We start from the raw sequence: 14754 nt of genomic DNA on the forward strand, positions 1-14754 counted from the left end.
GGGGGGGAGGGCAAAAGACTCTTCCCCTGATCCCTTCTTCCTGCCCACTTTCCCCAAACCCTCTCCCCCAGGACTCGGCAGAAGATATTCACTCCCTGGACAGCTGTGAGTACATCTGGGAAGCTGGTGTGGGCTTTGCCCATTCTCCACAGCCCAACTATACCCATGACCTGAACCGGTGAGCCTAGCAGGAGCCCTGATCCTAGAGGGTATACATGGTTGTGCATGCATGTTCTTGCTGGATGTCTGGTATGATGAATTTCTTCCCACTCTCCTCCCCTCCCAGCTAGCCTGTCAGTGATTGTAAATCCTTGCAGGATTCTGTCTGTCCTTATTCAGTGCCTGAAGAGAAATATAGCGGATGCTAAAACAGAGTGGTTCTGGAAGAGTCACAAAGCTGGGAGAGAGGTATAATATGTCGGATGACAGGATCCAAAAGAATTTAGACACATTAGAATGATGAACTGAATTTGTGGATGAAATTTAATAGATATAAATGTACAATATACTTATTGCAAGATAAATATAATGCCCTACACTTGGATAAAAACAAAATAAACTTCCCAAGCCTGAGATGAGGGAGGCATAGCTACAACACAGTTTGTATGAAATCTGGGGGTTTTAGTGGATTTCTAGCTCAATACAAATCAGCAGTGTGATGTGACAACCAGAAGACCTAATTCAATCTGAAGCTGCATTCAGATAGTCATGAAGTCCAGACTAAAAGAAGCGGTTGTCCCAGCTATACTTTGTCTTGGTCAGACCACACCTAGAATATTGTTTTCAATATAGAATGTTCCATTGTCTGAAGGATGATGAGTATGGCGAAAGGTCTTGAGATCATGGCAGTCAGTTGGTCAATCAACAAACATTTATTAAGCCCCTATTATGTGCCAGGCCCTGTGCTAAGGATGCAAAGAAAAGCAAAAGACATTGTCTTCTACTAAGTTGGCTGTTAGTGAGGGGAGGGTTGGTCCCATGCCCATGTCCCAATCCTCCTTATCCTTGAGAAGCTTACAGTCTAATGATATAGGAGGATTTGGGTGAAGAAATTCCACCACCCCCCTTTTTTTAAGCTTATAAAAGAAGATATTTGGTGGGGAGAAAAAGGGGGGTTCCTTTTTTAAGTATTTGGAAACTGTCATATTAAAAAAGGATTAGACTTGTTCTTTCTCTGGTTCCAAGGACAGAACTAGCCAGGGCTGATCGGTAGAATCCAGAGGGAGGCAGATTTCAGTTGGAGAAAAATTTCCTAACAATTAAAGTGGTCCAAAAGTGGAATGGGTTGCCTCAGAAGTAATGGGTTTCCCCATCAGTTGAAGGCTTGATATAGGGATTCTTGATCAGCTACATGTTGGCCTTTGAAAGCCTTTCCAACTCAGTAATTCTGTGATGCTCAGTCCTTGAGTGGAGGTCTGTGCCAGGCAGGGAGCTCTCTGTTCTGACTGCCCCCTTTACTCTCTTAGGACGGAGCTGCTGAAGTTGCTGCTGACTTGTTTCTCTGAGGCCATGTACCTGCCCCCAGCCCCTGACAGCAACAGTGCCAATCCCTGGGTGCAATTCTTCTGCTCTACAGAGAACAGGTGAGCCTTGACCCCAGGTGTGTGTGTGTGTGTGTGTGTGTGTGTGTGTGTGTGTGTGTGTATTGTAGGGGTTAGAGGGGGAGGTTGGAGCCTTGCTGGTGCAATGTTCTCCTGTCTTCTATTTTGTGCCTACTTCTGTGGTCACCAAATGTTTTCGGGATCTGCTTTCTGTGGTAACTAGGGTCTTTCCATTAGCTGATTCTAGGGACCTGCTCCCCCTAGTGGTGGTGAGTTGCAATTCATCATCGTCCAAAGACTTCTTTTATTGCATTTATCTCTGCACTTTTTGATCATGCATCACATCAGTGAAAAAAACGTTGAACATGCTCCCCAACATATGTATATTTATTGAGGGATAAATTACATACATGTACTACTGTACTGACATTATGTATTTATAAGATATGTACAAAAATTAAAAATTTCAAAGATTGAGATAAATATGAAATAATTTTAAAATTATTACTATATGATCCTTAATAAAGATATAAATACGATGTTTTGTAAAATATTATTAATAATTTCTATAGTAAGAGCAATGTGATTGAATATACTTTATTATTTTTTTTTAAATCTTGGTTTAATATTCTGTTATGGAGTGATTAGAAGGTCAGGTTCTAAATTTGGTCTATTTCAACACTTGGTTTTATGGATGTTGTAGTTGAAAGATACAGATACATAGATCCAAATGTAATAAATACATAATTGGCTGTGCTTACTAAATCCCGATAATCATTTTTGGGTGCAATCCACTGGTTATGAAAAGGTTATTGTTGAAATTCAGCTTTCTGAGGTTGGTCAGTTCTTGCAAACTAAAAAGATGTTGCATTCTTATATTTTTAACAAACAAATTAAAAACCCATCAAATCTCTTAGTTTGGGAGATTTTGAAATAAGTTAGAAAATTTTCTGTCCAAGTTTTTAAAGTGTGCAGATGAGAGTTTTTATAGGTGACGCATTTTCAGTAACACGAGCTTATTTTTAAATGTCCTGCTTTTGCCAGTGTCTTCATACTCTTATTAGTTAGTAAGTGTTGATTAAGTGCCTACTATGTACCAGGCATTGTATTAAGTTTTTGGGAACACAAAGAAAGGCAAAAAGAGTCCATGCCCTCATGGAGTTCATAATTGAACAGAGGAGACATTATGAGAACAACTATGTACAAATATAGGTAGCGAAGTAGTACGGAGGATAGAGTGTCTGGCTTGGAGTCAGAAAGACTCATCTTCATGAGTTCAAATCAGACACTTACTAGCTGTGTGACCCTGGGCAAGTCATTTAACCCTGTTTGCCTCAGTTTCCTCATCTGTAAAATGAGCTGGAGAAGAAAATGGCAAACCACTCCAGTATCTTTGCCAAGAAAACCCCAAAGAGGGTCTGGAAGAGTTGGACACAACTGAAACAACTGAACAACAAAAATGTACAAAAAAGCTACATAGGATAAATGGGAAATAATCAACAAAGGGAAAACACTAAAATTAAGAGGGATTTGGAAAGACTTCCTGTAGAAGCTGGAAGATATTATTTGCTAATGTTTCAAGGCACAGTATACATTTAAGACAGTTAATCATTAATGATAGTGGATATAAATCCATATTTCAAATAATTTTATTTTTAAAAAATTAACTTAGTTTTTATGAACAAAAACTTACTTTTCCTCTTTGTACTCCCACTGAAATTGAAAAAGAAAAACAGAACTTGTCACAAATATGTGTATTCAAGCAGAACAAATTCTTGTATTTTCCAAATATGTCCAGATTTATACAAATAGCGTGTTCCCTCATTAGTTCTATGAAGTCATGGCTGGTCATTGTATTGATAAGAATTCTTAATCTTTTAAAGTTTTTACAGTACTGATATAATTGTATAAATTTTTCTCTTGGTTCTGCTCACTTCACATATTAGTTCATATAATTCTTCCCTTGATTCTCTGAAACTGACCCCTTCATCATTTCTTTTTTTTTGGCTAGGCAATGGGGTTAAGTGACTTGCCCAGAGTCACACAGCTAGTAAGTGTCAAGTGTCTGAGGCCAGATTTGAACTCAGGTCCTCCTGAATCCAGGGCCAGTGCTCTGTCCACTGTGCTACCTAGCTGCCCCCATCATTTCTTATATCAAATAATTTTCTTGATAATTTCTATTGGGGGGAGGTGACTTCTTGTCAATCCTGATTAAATCATCTTTGTTTTTATTTTGTAATGTAACAGGCAAAGAGCTCATAGCAGGAGTAAGAAAAGTGTCAGCCCTGCCATTTTCTTGTTGTTTGCCTGTGCTCAAAATGTAATTTTCAATCTGTGGTTTCTTTGCGGGAATCTTTTTAGATACCTGTCCATTCTGTGAAGGCTAGTTGAGTTCAAATTAGGTAACAGAATAATCCCATGCACATAAGCTGCAGTACATCATAGTTCAGAGTAAGGTGCCATCATTCACCTTGTTATTGTAGATCTTGTATTTTCCTCAGGACACCTTCCTAGGTGACACGTGACTTGACATACAGACTGTATGAGTGAGGACACCAGTTTCAATTAGTATATTAAATATTACTAAAAATTAATTATTTTTAAGATTAAAAAATAAATCCAAAATGAAGTTCTAATATTTTCTTTATACATCCCCTGAAGGTACACACATCCCCCTTTAGGGACCACTACCTTATAGAACAAAACAGAACCACCTATGTATATTGTCCTGTTCTGAGACCTGGGGGGTTATAAAGAGGAAGAAGGAAATGAGATGTTCTGTCCCAGCCTAAGTGAGGCAGATACCAAATATACATGTGTGTAATGTGATGGATTTATTTGAATGGACATCTTTTATATAACATGTCTAAAAGTTTTACTGTAGTAATGGGATGCCCTGTATAATGTTGTCATTCAGTTGTTTCAGTTGTGTCTGATTCTTCATGATCCCATTTGGGGTTTTCTTGGCAATGTTACTGGAGTAGTTTGCCATTTCCTTCCTTAACTTATTTTACTAATGAGAAAACTGAGGCAAATGGGGTTAAGTGACTTGCCCAGCATCACACAATTTGTAAGTGTCTGAAGCCAGATTTGAACTCTAGAAGATGATTCTTCCGGACTCTAGGCCTCTCACTCTATTCACTGCACCACCTAGCTGCCCACCCTGTATAATACTTAGGAGTTTTCAAAGAATTTTTATTTCCATTATTTCATTTGTGATGATCTGTTTTATTCTCAGAGTCCCTCTCATGGGAGGAGGGGCCAGCATACAACTGTCTTAGGGAATTGCCTGGCATATAGTGCCTGTCACATAGTAGGCACTTAATAAATGTTTATTGATGAGTAGACCTCCACTCTCACTTACTTACCCCATTCCCTCCGTGAAGTAGGGACCTTTTTAACCTGACATGCCCTTTAGAAAGGAAAGGAACTAGGACTTCTGTCTCTCCTTGCTGAAGCCAGGAGCCATACATGGCTCTATTTATGCCCTGTTCACTTTCTGTCATCCTAAAATGACATATTCATTCAATAGCATGGATAATGGACTTCTCCCAAATAACCCCTCCCAAACCCCTCTCCTACACCTCTTCACCTCTGAGAGGTGAAGTAATATGGAAGACTGAGAGCCAGAGTACATATGTTCCAATTTTGATTTTTCCATTTATTATCTGTTTGACCTAGAGTAAGTCAATTAGCATTGCTATATTTCAACTTCTTAATATCTAAACTGAATTACTGCTTACCTGCCTCATAGGATTGTTGTGAAGATCAAATGTGATAATATATGATATATTTACAAATTTATAATACAAATACATGTATATATTTGCCACATATAAATATATGTTAATATGTATTCACACACATGTGTTTATGTATTTTCAAAGCACCAAAGCAGTGGTACTTTGGAAATTGTAAAAAGTGCTATATGGTGATAGTAACAATACTAATTACAGTGCCTGGCACATTAAGAAATACTTTATTTAATAACAATAATAACTAGCACTATGGACAGCTAGGTGGTGCAGTGGATAGACATATAAGTACACTATATATAGATAGATATGCTATATAGATATGGTGTGTCTATAGTATATAAATGATATAGTATATCTATATATCAATATCAATATCAATATACTATATAGATAGATATACTATATTTAGATAGATATATTGGGCCTGGAGTCAGGAAGATCTGAATTCAAATCCGGCCTCAGGCACTGCTAACACTATGGGCAGCTAGGTAGTGCAGTGGATAGATATATAGGTATACTATAGAGAGATAGATATACTATAGATAGATATAGAGATATAGATATATGTAGACATATATAGTATATATAGTATATCTATCTGTCTATATAGTATATATAATATATGTAGTATAGATATACTATATAGACAGATATTTTATATATGTGTGTGTGTATATATATTATATGCATATATATATACACATATACATACATATATATATATATGGATGGATAGATATACTGGGCCTGGAGTCAGGAAGATCTGAATTCAAATCCAGCTTTGGACACTTGCTAGCTATATAACCCTGGGCAAGGCACTTAATGCTGTTTGCCTCAGTTTCTTCATCTGTCAAATGAGCTGGAGAAGAAAATGGCAAACCACTCCAGTATCTTTGCCAGGAAAACCCCAGATGGGGTCATAAAGAGTCAGATATGACTGAAATGACTGAACAACAAAAGTTTTTCCTCCCCTCACACCTGGCCCCATCCTAATCTCAGTTCTCCTGATGTTAAATGTTGCCCTTAACTAGCCAGTAGCATACAGTTAGAAGATTGTGAGGACCTAGGCCCTGTCACTTATTGCCTGTGTGACATCAAGCAAATTATCTAAGCTCTGCAGGCCTTGGTTCCCTCATGTAAGAGATGAGGGTGTGGGATGAGAGGAGCTCTAAGAGGCTCTGTCTCCCATGGCATGGATGTGTGACTGCCCCAGAGGAACCCTATGGTGAGGAAAGCAAGCCTTCCTTAGAGATGACCTGTCATTTTTTATTATTATCTACCCCAGCTTTTGATGGAGAACCCCTCTTCCCCAGACCTGCTCAATTCTAAGCTTGAGTCCAGAGAGGAAGGGCCCTCTTAGCTCCTTGAGAAGGACAGGGTGACTGTGCTGCCTCAGCCTTGGTCGGGTAGATTCAAGGCCTCATTAGCCCCTCTCCCTGATCCTCCCCGGATCCCTTGGGGCAGCCCTTCCAGCTTTGCCTTCCTTCCTGTACAGACACGCCCTGCCGCTCTTCACCTCCCTTCTCAACATCGTCTGTGCCTATGACCCGGTGGGCTATGGGATTCCTTACAACCACTTGTTATTCTCTGACTATCGAGAGCCTCTAGTGGAGGAGGCAGCCCAGGTGCTTATTGTGACCTTGGACTATGACAGTGCCACCAGCACCAGTCCCACCTTAGATGGAACTACCACGGGCACTGCAATGGATGATGCGGACGTAAGGGCCCAACATCCCCTCCTGCCTTCCTGGGTGGGGGGGGGGTAGGGGCGTCCCCATACTGATCTCTCTGCTATTTCCTACTGCATAATTTGACCAACTACCAGGGGGACTTCTCTCCAGGCCCAGGGGCATGGGTGGCATGTGTGGCATGTGACTTTCCCCATATCAGAAGCTCAGGACAAGATATACTAGTTGGGCACTTACTCTTGGTGCCAGAGTGCAAATTGCCTGGTATGCCTGAGATTGGCAGGTGGGCGCTGCTACTGTTGCTGTGGGCTCTAGATACCTGAAAATGTTTTAAGATGTAGTTACTTAACAAGTCCTGCCTGGTCAAGGTCCTGCCACCTAGCCTTCTACGCTTATTGGAGAGGTTCCTGGGGTGGGTGAGGGCCTTGAGGGAGGCTCAATGGGTAGGGGTGGGGTCCAAACCTTATTAGCTGTTGCTAATCAGAGTACCTGTCCCTCCCCATAGCCGCCAGGCCCTGAGAATCTATTTGTGAACTACCTGTCCCGAATTCACCGTGAGGAGGTGAGACCATTGGTGCCCCCATTCAAAGGGGAAGGGGCTGAGCCCTTTCCCTGTGCAGAGCCCCTGAAGGAGATGCAGAGAAAAGAGGAGTCAGTCCCTGCTCTCAGAGACCCCACAGCCTAGTAGAGAAGCCAGAATGGAAGTGGACATGGGCACACACAAATATTCGCATATATGCACATGCATGCACACATACACATGCACATAACATTTCAAAATATGTATAATAATAATGAGTGATACATATTATTCCATGCAGAGAGAGAGTGTGTGAGTCCATGCTTTGGAGGGTGGAGGGTGGAAGATGGTGAAAAGCTTGCATTGACCTAAACTAGGGAGGAATCAATATGGAAAGATTTTTCTGGAAGAGAAAAAAACAGGAGTGAAACTTTAAGGGGAGAAGGATGTGTTTTGATGGAGGAGAGGGGATTTCATATCAGGAGAAGGAGGTGGGAAGGGGCTTAGTACTTGCTGGGGACAGTAAACAGGGTGACTTGCTTAGAGAAGAGTTCAGGGAGTGAAGATCAGTTCTCTTCAAAGGTAATGACAATAGAGCATTGTGGGACAACCTGTATTTTGTAGGGAGTAAGATGGAACGTCAGTGGCTTGACCCCTTGGATACTGACTAGTGGTCTGGCTTCCTGGAAATGTGCCTGGCTTCCTGAGGGGAGGGGGTCTTGCTCTCAAAGAGTCAGAGAGGCAAGAGATGATGGTAATGAGATTAAAAGGGTTATGATAGAGTCAGGTGTGGGAAAAACCTACACTTCAAAATTGAGGCTGAGTTTAGACTTGATGCCAGAGGTAATGATATGGGAGGGGGGATGGTGTGGATCTCAATGGTTCTCTAGCCCTAGGCTGGCTCCCAACCCTGTGTCACTACAGGATTTCCAGTTCATCCTTAAGGGTGTGGCCCGGTTGCTCTCCAACCCTCTGCTTCAGACATACCTGCCTAACTCAGCCAAGAAAATCCAGTTCCATCAGGAATTACTAGTTCTGTTTTGGAAGCTCTGTGACTTCAACAAGGTGGGCAGCCTTAACTGGACCCTCTGGGAAGGAGCTGAGATGCCCCAAGAGAAGATAACTCAGAAATGGTGTAGGAGATCTTCTGGGTCCACTTGAAGATGGTGGTTAATGGTTGTGAGGAGTCTTGAGTTAGCTCAGAAATAGGGGATGGTCAAGGTCTTCTGAGTCTGCTCAGAGATGGGAGAGAGGCAAAAATTCCTAGATCTATTCAGAGATGGTAGAGTAAGGTCTTCTAAGTCATCTCAGAGATGGAAGTGGTGACAGCTTCCAAGTCCAATGTGAGAGAGTGAGGTCTCCTGGGTCTACTTAGTGATGGAGGTTGAGATCTCACTCATAGATATGGGAGGTTGAGGTCTCCTGGGACCTCTCATAAATGTGGGGTGACATCCCCTGGGGAGGCTCAGGTTTGGGGTACCGGACCTCCTCCCCATTCTGATCCAGGCCTGTCTTCCTCTGCTCTCATTTGCCTCCCCACTTCAAGAAATTCCTCTTCTTCGTGTTGAAGAGCAGTGATGTTTTGGATATTCTCGTCCCCATCCTCTTCTTCCTCAATGATGCTAGAGCTGATCAGTGTGAGTTTGTGGGGGAGTGGGCCTGTTCCATTCTCTGCCCTTGGGAAGCAGGGAATTTAGCCTCTTTTCTTCCCCAAATGATCCACCTATCTTTATCCTTCCTGTCCCCGAACCTCTCCCCATTGCCCTTTCTGACCTTTTCCCTTGTCCATTCCTTGTGGCCAACGTGGTTCCTCCACCATGTGCCACAGCTCGAGTGGGCCTGATGCATATCGGAGTTTTTATATTGCTGCTCCTGAGTGGAGAACGCAACTTTGGGGTCCGGTTGAACAAGCCCTATTCCGTTCGAGTTCCCATGGACATCCCTGTTTTCACTGGCACCCATGCTGACCTGCTCATTGTGGTGAGAATGGTTGCTTCCCCTTACCCATCAGGCAGTACTCTTCTGCCCCAGTCCTTAGTGGTGATGACACCCAATGGAAGAGTGGGGAAGTCGGGAGGGGAAGGAGCAGTGGGACTGTACTATTTCTGGTCTGTGGGCTGGCCAATGGTCTAAGCTGGTGCTGACCTCCCTTTCTGTCTACTGTTACTGATTCTGCGCTCTAGGTGTTCCACAAGATCATCACCAGTGGCCATCAACGCCTACAGCCTCTCTTTGATTGCTTGCTCACCATCATAGTGAATGGTAAAGGTGGTGGAAGGACCAGTTACTCCAACTTTCACCACCAGGGGGCAGCAGGTCCTCAGGTCTAAAAGCAGCCAGGGTGGCTTCCAATCTTCCTGGTTCATTAGGCTGATAAGGCACTTTAAGGACCAAGTTTGTGCTGACGTGGTGTCTGGAGCAGCTGGATTACCCTCTCTCTGCATCCTGTCCCTGGGGCCCCTGTGGGAGGGGCTAGGGTTTCTGAAGTAGAGCCCAACTACACTGATGATTTGGGGGGAGGTGGGAGGTTGGGCAGGAAGACCTGAGTTCAGCTTCAAACACTTACTAGCTGTGTGACCCTGGGCAAGTCCCTTAACCTTATTTGCTTCAGTTCCTCATCTGTAAAATGAGCTGGAGAAGGAAATAGCAAACCACTTCAGTATCTCTGCCAAGAAAACCCTAAAATGGGGTCACAAAAACTGAACAACAATAACAACACATTTTTATTATTATAGACCCAACCTTGGACAGGGTAGGGCTAGGGGCAGTCAAGACAGGCACTTGCTTAGAGTTTTACGTACAGAAGGTTGTGTTTCATAAATTTTTATGTGCTAGAAAATCCCTGCTCTCTAGGGCAGAAAGGGGAGCTTAGGGTGGGTGGTGATTTCCAAACCTTGCCTAGGGTGGGTTGTTTGGGGACTTTGGGGGTTGCCCAGAGTGATTGAACCTTTTCCCCTCCCAGTGTCTCCATATCTCAAGAGCCTGTCCATGGTTGCAGCCAATAAGCTGCTCCACCTTCTGGAGGCTTTCTCTACCACCTGGTTCCTGTTTTCTGCTGTCCAGAACCATCACCTGGTATTCTTTCTCCTTGAGGTCTTTAACAACATCATTCAGTATCAGTTTGATGGTGAGAACCCTCCTTCCCTGGCCCCATCTCCATTGCTAAGGCTTCTTAGATCCCTGGGGTCACCCTTGTGACCCAGTTGAGGAGGGGGTTATTTATAGTCTTCCCCCAGATGAGGGCATAAATGTGATCAGAGCCCTTTTGAAGATGGAGCCTGGGCTCCAGGCTTCTAAGGTTTTGGCTAGTTTATAGGGTGGAAGCCTCTGTTCTCTTGGGTGTGGCCAGCCAGCTTATTGTCTTCTTGTCAGCTTTTCTTGGTGACTTTCCATCTTTTACCCCTCCCATGGGTTTCTTGGGCTGTCTCTTATACCTGGGATTATGTTCCCAGTCCTTCAAATTCACCAAGTCTAGCAAATCCATGTGGATTGAGTGGGAATATGCTTTCTCTTCCCAATAACAGCCTTTTTGAGTCCAGGACTAACTACTGCCTTGACCTGATTCTTTCATTATTTGTCTTAGGCAACTCAAACCTCGTCTATGCCATCATTCGAAAGCGAAGTGTCTTCCACCAGTTGGCCAACCTGCCCACAGATGTGCCCTCCATCCACAAAGCCCTGCAGCGTCGAAGGCGGACTCCTGAGACCCTATCTCGAACCAACTCCCAGGAGGGTGTTTCCATGGAGGGCTCCTGCCCTGCTGCCCCTGCTGAGCCGGGTACCCTCAAGACCAGCCTAGTGGCTACACCAGGTCTGGCACTGGCATAGAGATGGCAAGAATAGGTTCTTGCCAGGTTTGGAGAGCCAAAGTGGTGACATCACCTGAGCCATCGTCCCTTCTCAACTTATGTCAAGGAAATGGGCACCAGGGAGGGGTCATGATAGGATGATATATATGGTTTTCATAAGCATGTAAAGCAGTAAGCAGTAAGGAAACTGAGAGGTTATGTAGTCTGGCTAGTGATCCAGAGTAGTTAAGGGACTTTGTGTCAGGTCAAACAGCTAGCATAGCAGTTCTGAAGGTGGGATCCAAATGAACAGGGATCTCCCACAGCAGCCCCTGCCATGTCAAATGGATTGACCCAAACTCTAGAACAGGGTTTTTTTAACCTGGGGTCCATGGAAAAAGTCCATGAAAAGGTTTAGAGGGTCCATGAACGTGGATGAGGAAAAAATTTGCATCTTTATTTTCACTAGCCTGTAACTGAAATCTAACACTTCCTTTAATTATGAATTCCTTTTAAAATTATTAAATAATATTTTTAAAAATTATTAAATGACAATTTTTTAAAATTATCATTCTGAGAAGGGTTCCAAAGGTTTCATTAGACTGTCAAAGGGGTCCATGATACAACAAGGTTAAGAACTCCTGAGCCAGCTAGTAATAGAAGTAGAGTTAAGATTGGAACCCCAATATCGTGAACCTCCCACCCTGTTCAATATACACCCCTGTTGGTCTTTCATATTTGCACATTTCCCCTGGCTTATGGGTTTGTTTGTTTTTGTAATCATTGTGTCTATTCTGCTGCCACTCTCTAAATTCATAATTACTTATTTTGATGTTTTTTTTGATGATTGTTTTTGATGATTAGGCTGGAGATAAGTGGGTTCTGTAGAATCCTGCTAAAGTCATATGTGACATTGTGGACATTTCCACAGACTAGGTCTTTCCAATGCTATGTTCTTTCCATTACATTAGCTCATTGGTAAAATTACTTACTCATTAATATAATATTAATGGTAGAGTAGAGAAGGAAAAACTTTGGGATAGGCTAAATACAGGATAGAGAAGCTTTGGATCTGGGGTGTTCACAGTGAGGGTGGGAGTGTGGCTGGGAGAAACGTGAGATGTGAGACGTGCACCTATTGCCCAAACCTAGCTATCTTCATTCACCAACATCACTCCGCTCCATCCCCAAGGCATTGACAAGCTGACCGAGAAGTCGCAGGTGTCTGAGGATGGAACAATGAAATCTTTGGAGCCCGAGTCCAGTCGGAGCTTGGTTGAGAACAGCTCCCCAGCCAGGAAGAGCAAGGAAGAGTCATGGAATGGGGTGAGGCCCCAGCGTTAGAGAGCCAGGGTCCAAGAGCCAGGGGGAAGGGAGAAGTCAGTGGTGCCCTCCCTGGGGATATGCAGGACCTTGGCTAGAGGGGACTCTTGATATCCCGTATGTGTGTGGAAGTATACCAGCCTAGCATCTTAGAGGCAAGTTTGGAGGTTCTCCCTTGGTGGGGCTCTCCCAGTTATCTAACTGACCTCTCACCGCCTGACCCCAGAGCCAATAGGGTGGTGGAATTTGCTCGATGGTTTCTTCCCCCTAGGGTGTGGCTGGAGAAGCAGATTTTGTTCCCACAGGGTCTGAGAAGGTTCTCCACCCCTGGCCAAACTTTTCTCTTCCTTCCTTTCAGGGTAATGGGTTCACACCCTTGGCCTTCACTCATCCATCTTCTTTATCAGCAGTTGGCCTTTACCCTGGCTTGTCATTCTGTTCAGTCCTTCCCCCACCCCAACCCTAAACCTGTCACAGGGACTAGGCTGGCCCCAGGCTGGAGGGGGGTGGGGCCCGAAGGTGCCCAACACCCTTGGGGCAAAGGGTGCTAGGCTAGAATTCCTCCCCACGGTTATCCCCATTGCCCTAAATAGGCAAATCGAATAGGTGTGACTGGGGAAGCAGCTCCCTTCATTTCCCCTTCACCCCTCACGTCTCTATCCCATTCCCCTTTCCTGTGCTCCAGGAGCCTGGCCAAGCTTGTGCAGAACAGCAACAATCACCCACTGCTTCAGCGGGCGGGCAGTGGAGCCCAACTCCAGACTGGGTGAGGCAACGAGTGCCCTGGAGCCTTGGAGGAGGGAGGAGCCCGATGTTCCTAGTCTGAGTGGACTCTGTTTTGTGGGGCATCCATATCCAGGGGACATCGGTCTCAAATGTCCCTTGCGTCTTTCTTCACATAAGCATGCATATGAAAACCATATATATATGTATGTGTAGGGAATAGAAATATATATATATACACACATACATACATATGCATATACATATGTATATATACATATATACACACAGATATATGTATGTATATATATGGCAGCCAGATGGTTCAGTGGATAGAATGCTAGGCCTGAGTAATCCAACTTCAGGCACTTACTAGCTGTGTGACCCTGGGCAAGTCACTTAATCTCTGTTTGCCTTAGTCCACTGGAGAAGGAAATGGCAAGCCACTCTAGTATCTTTGCCAAGAAAACCCCATGGATGGTATTGATGTGCTGTGGTCCACAGAGTCAGGAAAAGTCGGACAAGACTGAATATATATAAAATACATAAAATGTATGTATGTATACATATATATATACACATATATAGCACTTTAAATATATATTATATGTAATAATATATATAGCACTTCAAAAACCTTAAAGTGCTATAAAAATGCATTCTGGTTGTGACTCTAATGATGTTGATATTCCTTGGTCCTCCAATGTTTTGCAACGAATAGTCAACATATAGACATCTGTGCGTCTGATTTCAGTCAGTTTTCCCCAGATCTGATTGCATACATACCTAGGGGTTGATTTCCCTGTCTTTGGACTAGGTACCAGAATGGACAGCTGTGCCTGGAGGTGGGGGTTTGAGCATAGTACCATTGATTTCCCAGATCCCGCCCCAGCTAGGCTCTGATCTCCTCTCCCTTCCCTCTGGCTGGGCTCTGTCCATCCTGTAGGTCCTCTCCTGGAAGTCCAAGTTACCACTACAGACCATCATGAGGCTGCTGCAGGTACTGGTGCCTCAGGTGGAGAAGATCTGCATTGATAAGTGAGTCTGAGCGGGAGGGCTGGGCCATGGGAGGGCTGAGTCCTGGGAGGGATGTGGAGAGGCAGTTGAGTTTAGGAGAAGATGGCAGTAGGAAGCCATTCATTGGGCATCCCTTATTCCCTTTTAGGAGAATTATAATAGCTCATATTTCTATGGCTCTTCAAGGTTTCAAAGACACTCTTTTCATAACAGCTGTGTGAAGTACATGTAGCAAGTTATTATTCTCATATTACATATAAGGAAATCGAGGCTGAAACCAGCTCAAGTGAGGTTAGGGTCACACAGTTAGAATAATGCTAGAATTTAAATACAAGTCTCTCCTAATTCCAAGTCTAGTATCTTTCTGCCAACCCTTACTCCCTCTGTAACTCTTTT

The 14754-nt window shown here is 43.6% G+C and overlaps 1 protein-coding gene across 1 annotated transcript in view; it reads left to right on the forward strand.

The window, feature by feature from the left end:
- The window catches only part of HID1 (HID1 domain containing), a 28755-nt gene that overhangs the window by 11877 nt on the left and 2124 nt on the right, over positions 1-14754 (forward strand). The window contains exons 5-17 of the mRNA XM_027873218.1: positions 72-178; positions 1467-1583; positions 6795-7017; positions 7493-7549; positions 8432-8572; positions 9054-9144; positions 9336-9487; positions 9691-9769; positions 10470-10634; positions 11091-11318; positions 12488-12621; positions 13304-13384; positions 14288-14379. Coding sequence (XP_027729019.1) covers positions 72-178; positions 1467-1583; positions 6795-7017; positions 7493-7549; positions 8432-8572; positions 9054-9144; positions 9336-9487; positions 9691-9769; positions 10470-10634; positions 11091-11318; positions 12488-12621; positions 13304-13384; positions 14288-14379 — 1667 coding nt within the window. The remainder of the gene's footprint in view (positions 1-71; positions 179-1466; positions 1584-6794; positions 7018-7492; positions 7550-8431; positions 8573-9053; positions 9145-9335; positions 9488-9690; positions 9770-10469; positions 10635-11090; positions 11319-12487; positions 12622-13303; positions 13385-14287; positions 14380-14754) is intronic.

This window comes from Vombatus ursinus, unplaced genomic scaffold (genome assembly GCF_900497805.2).
Source record: "Vombatus ursinus unplaced genomic scaffold, bare-nosed wombat genome assembly UNPS02014801.1, whole genome shotgun sequence".
NCBI classification, from domain to species: domain Eukaryota; kingdom Metazoa; phylum Chordata; class Mammalia; order Diprotodontia; family Vombatidae; genus Vombatus; species Vombatus ursinus.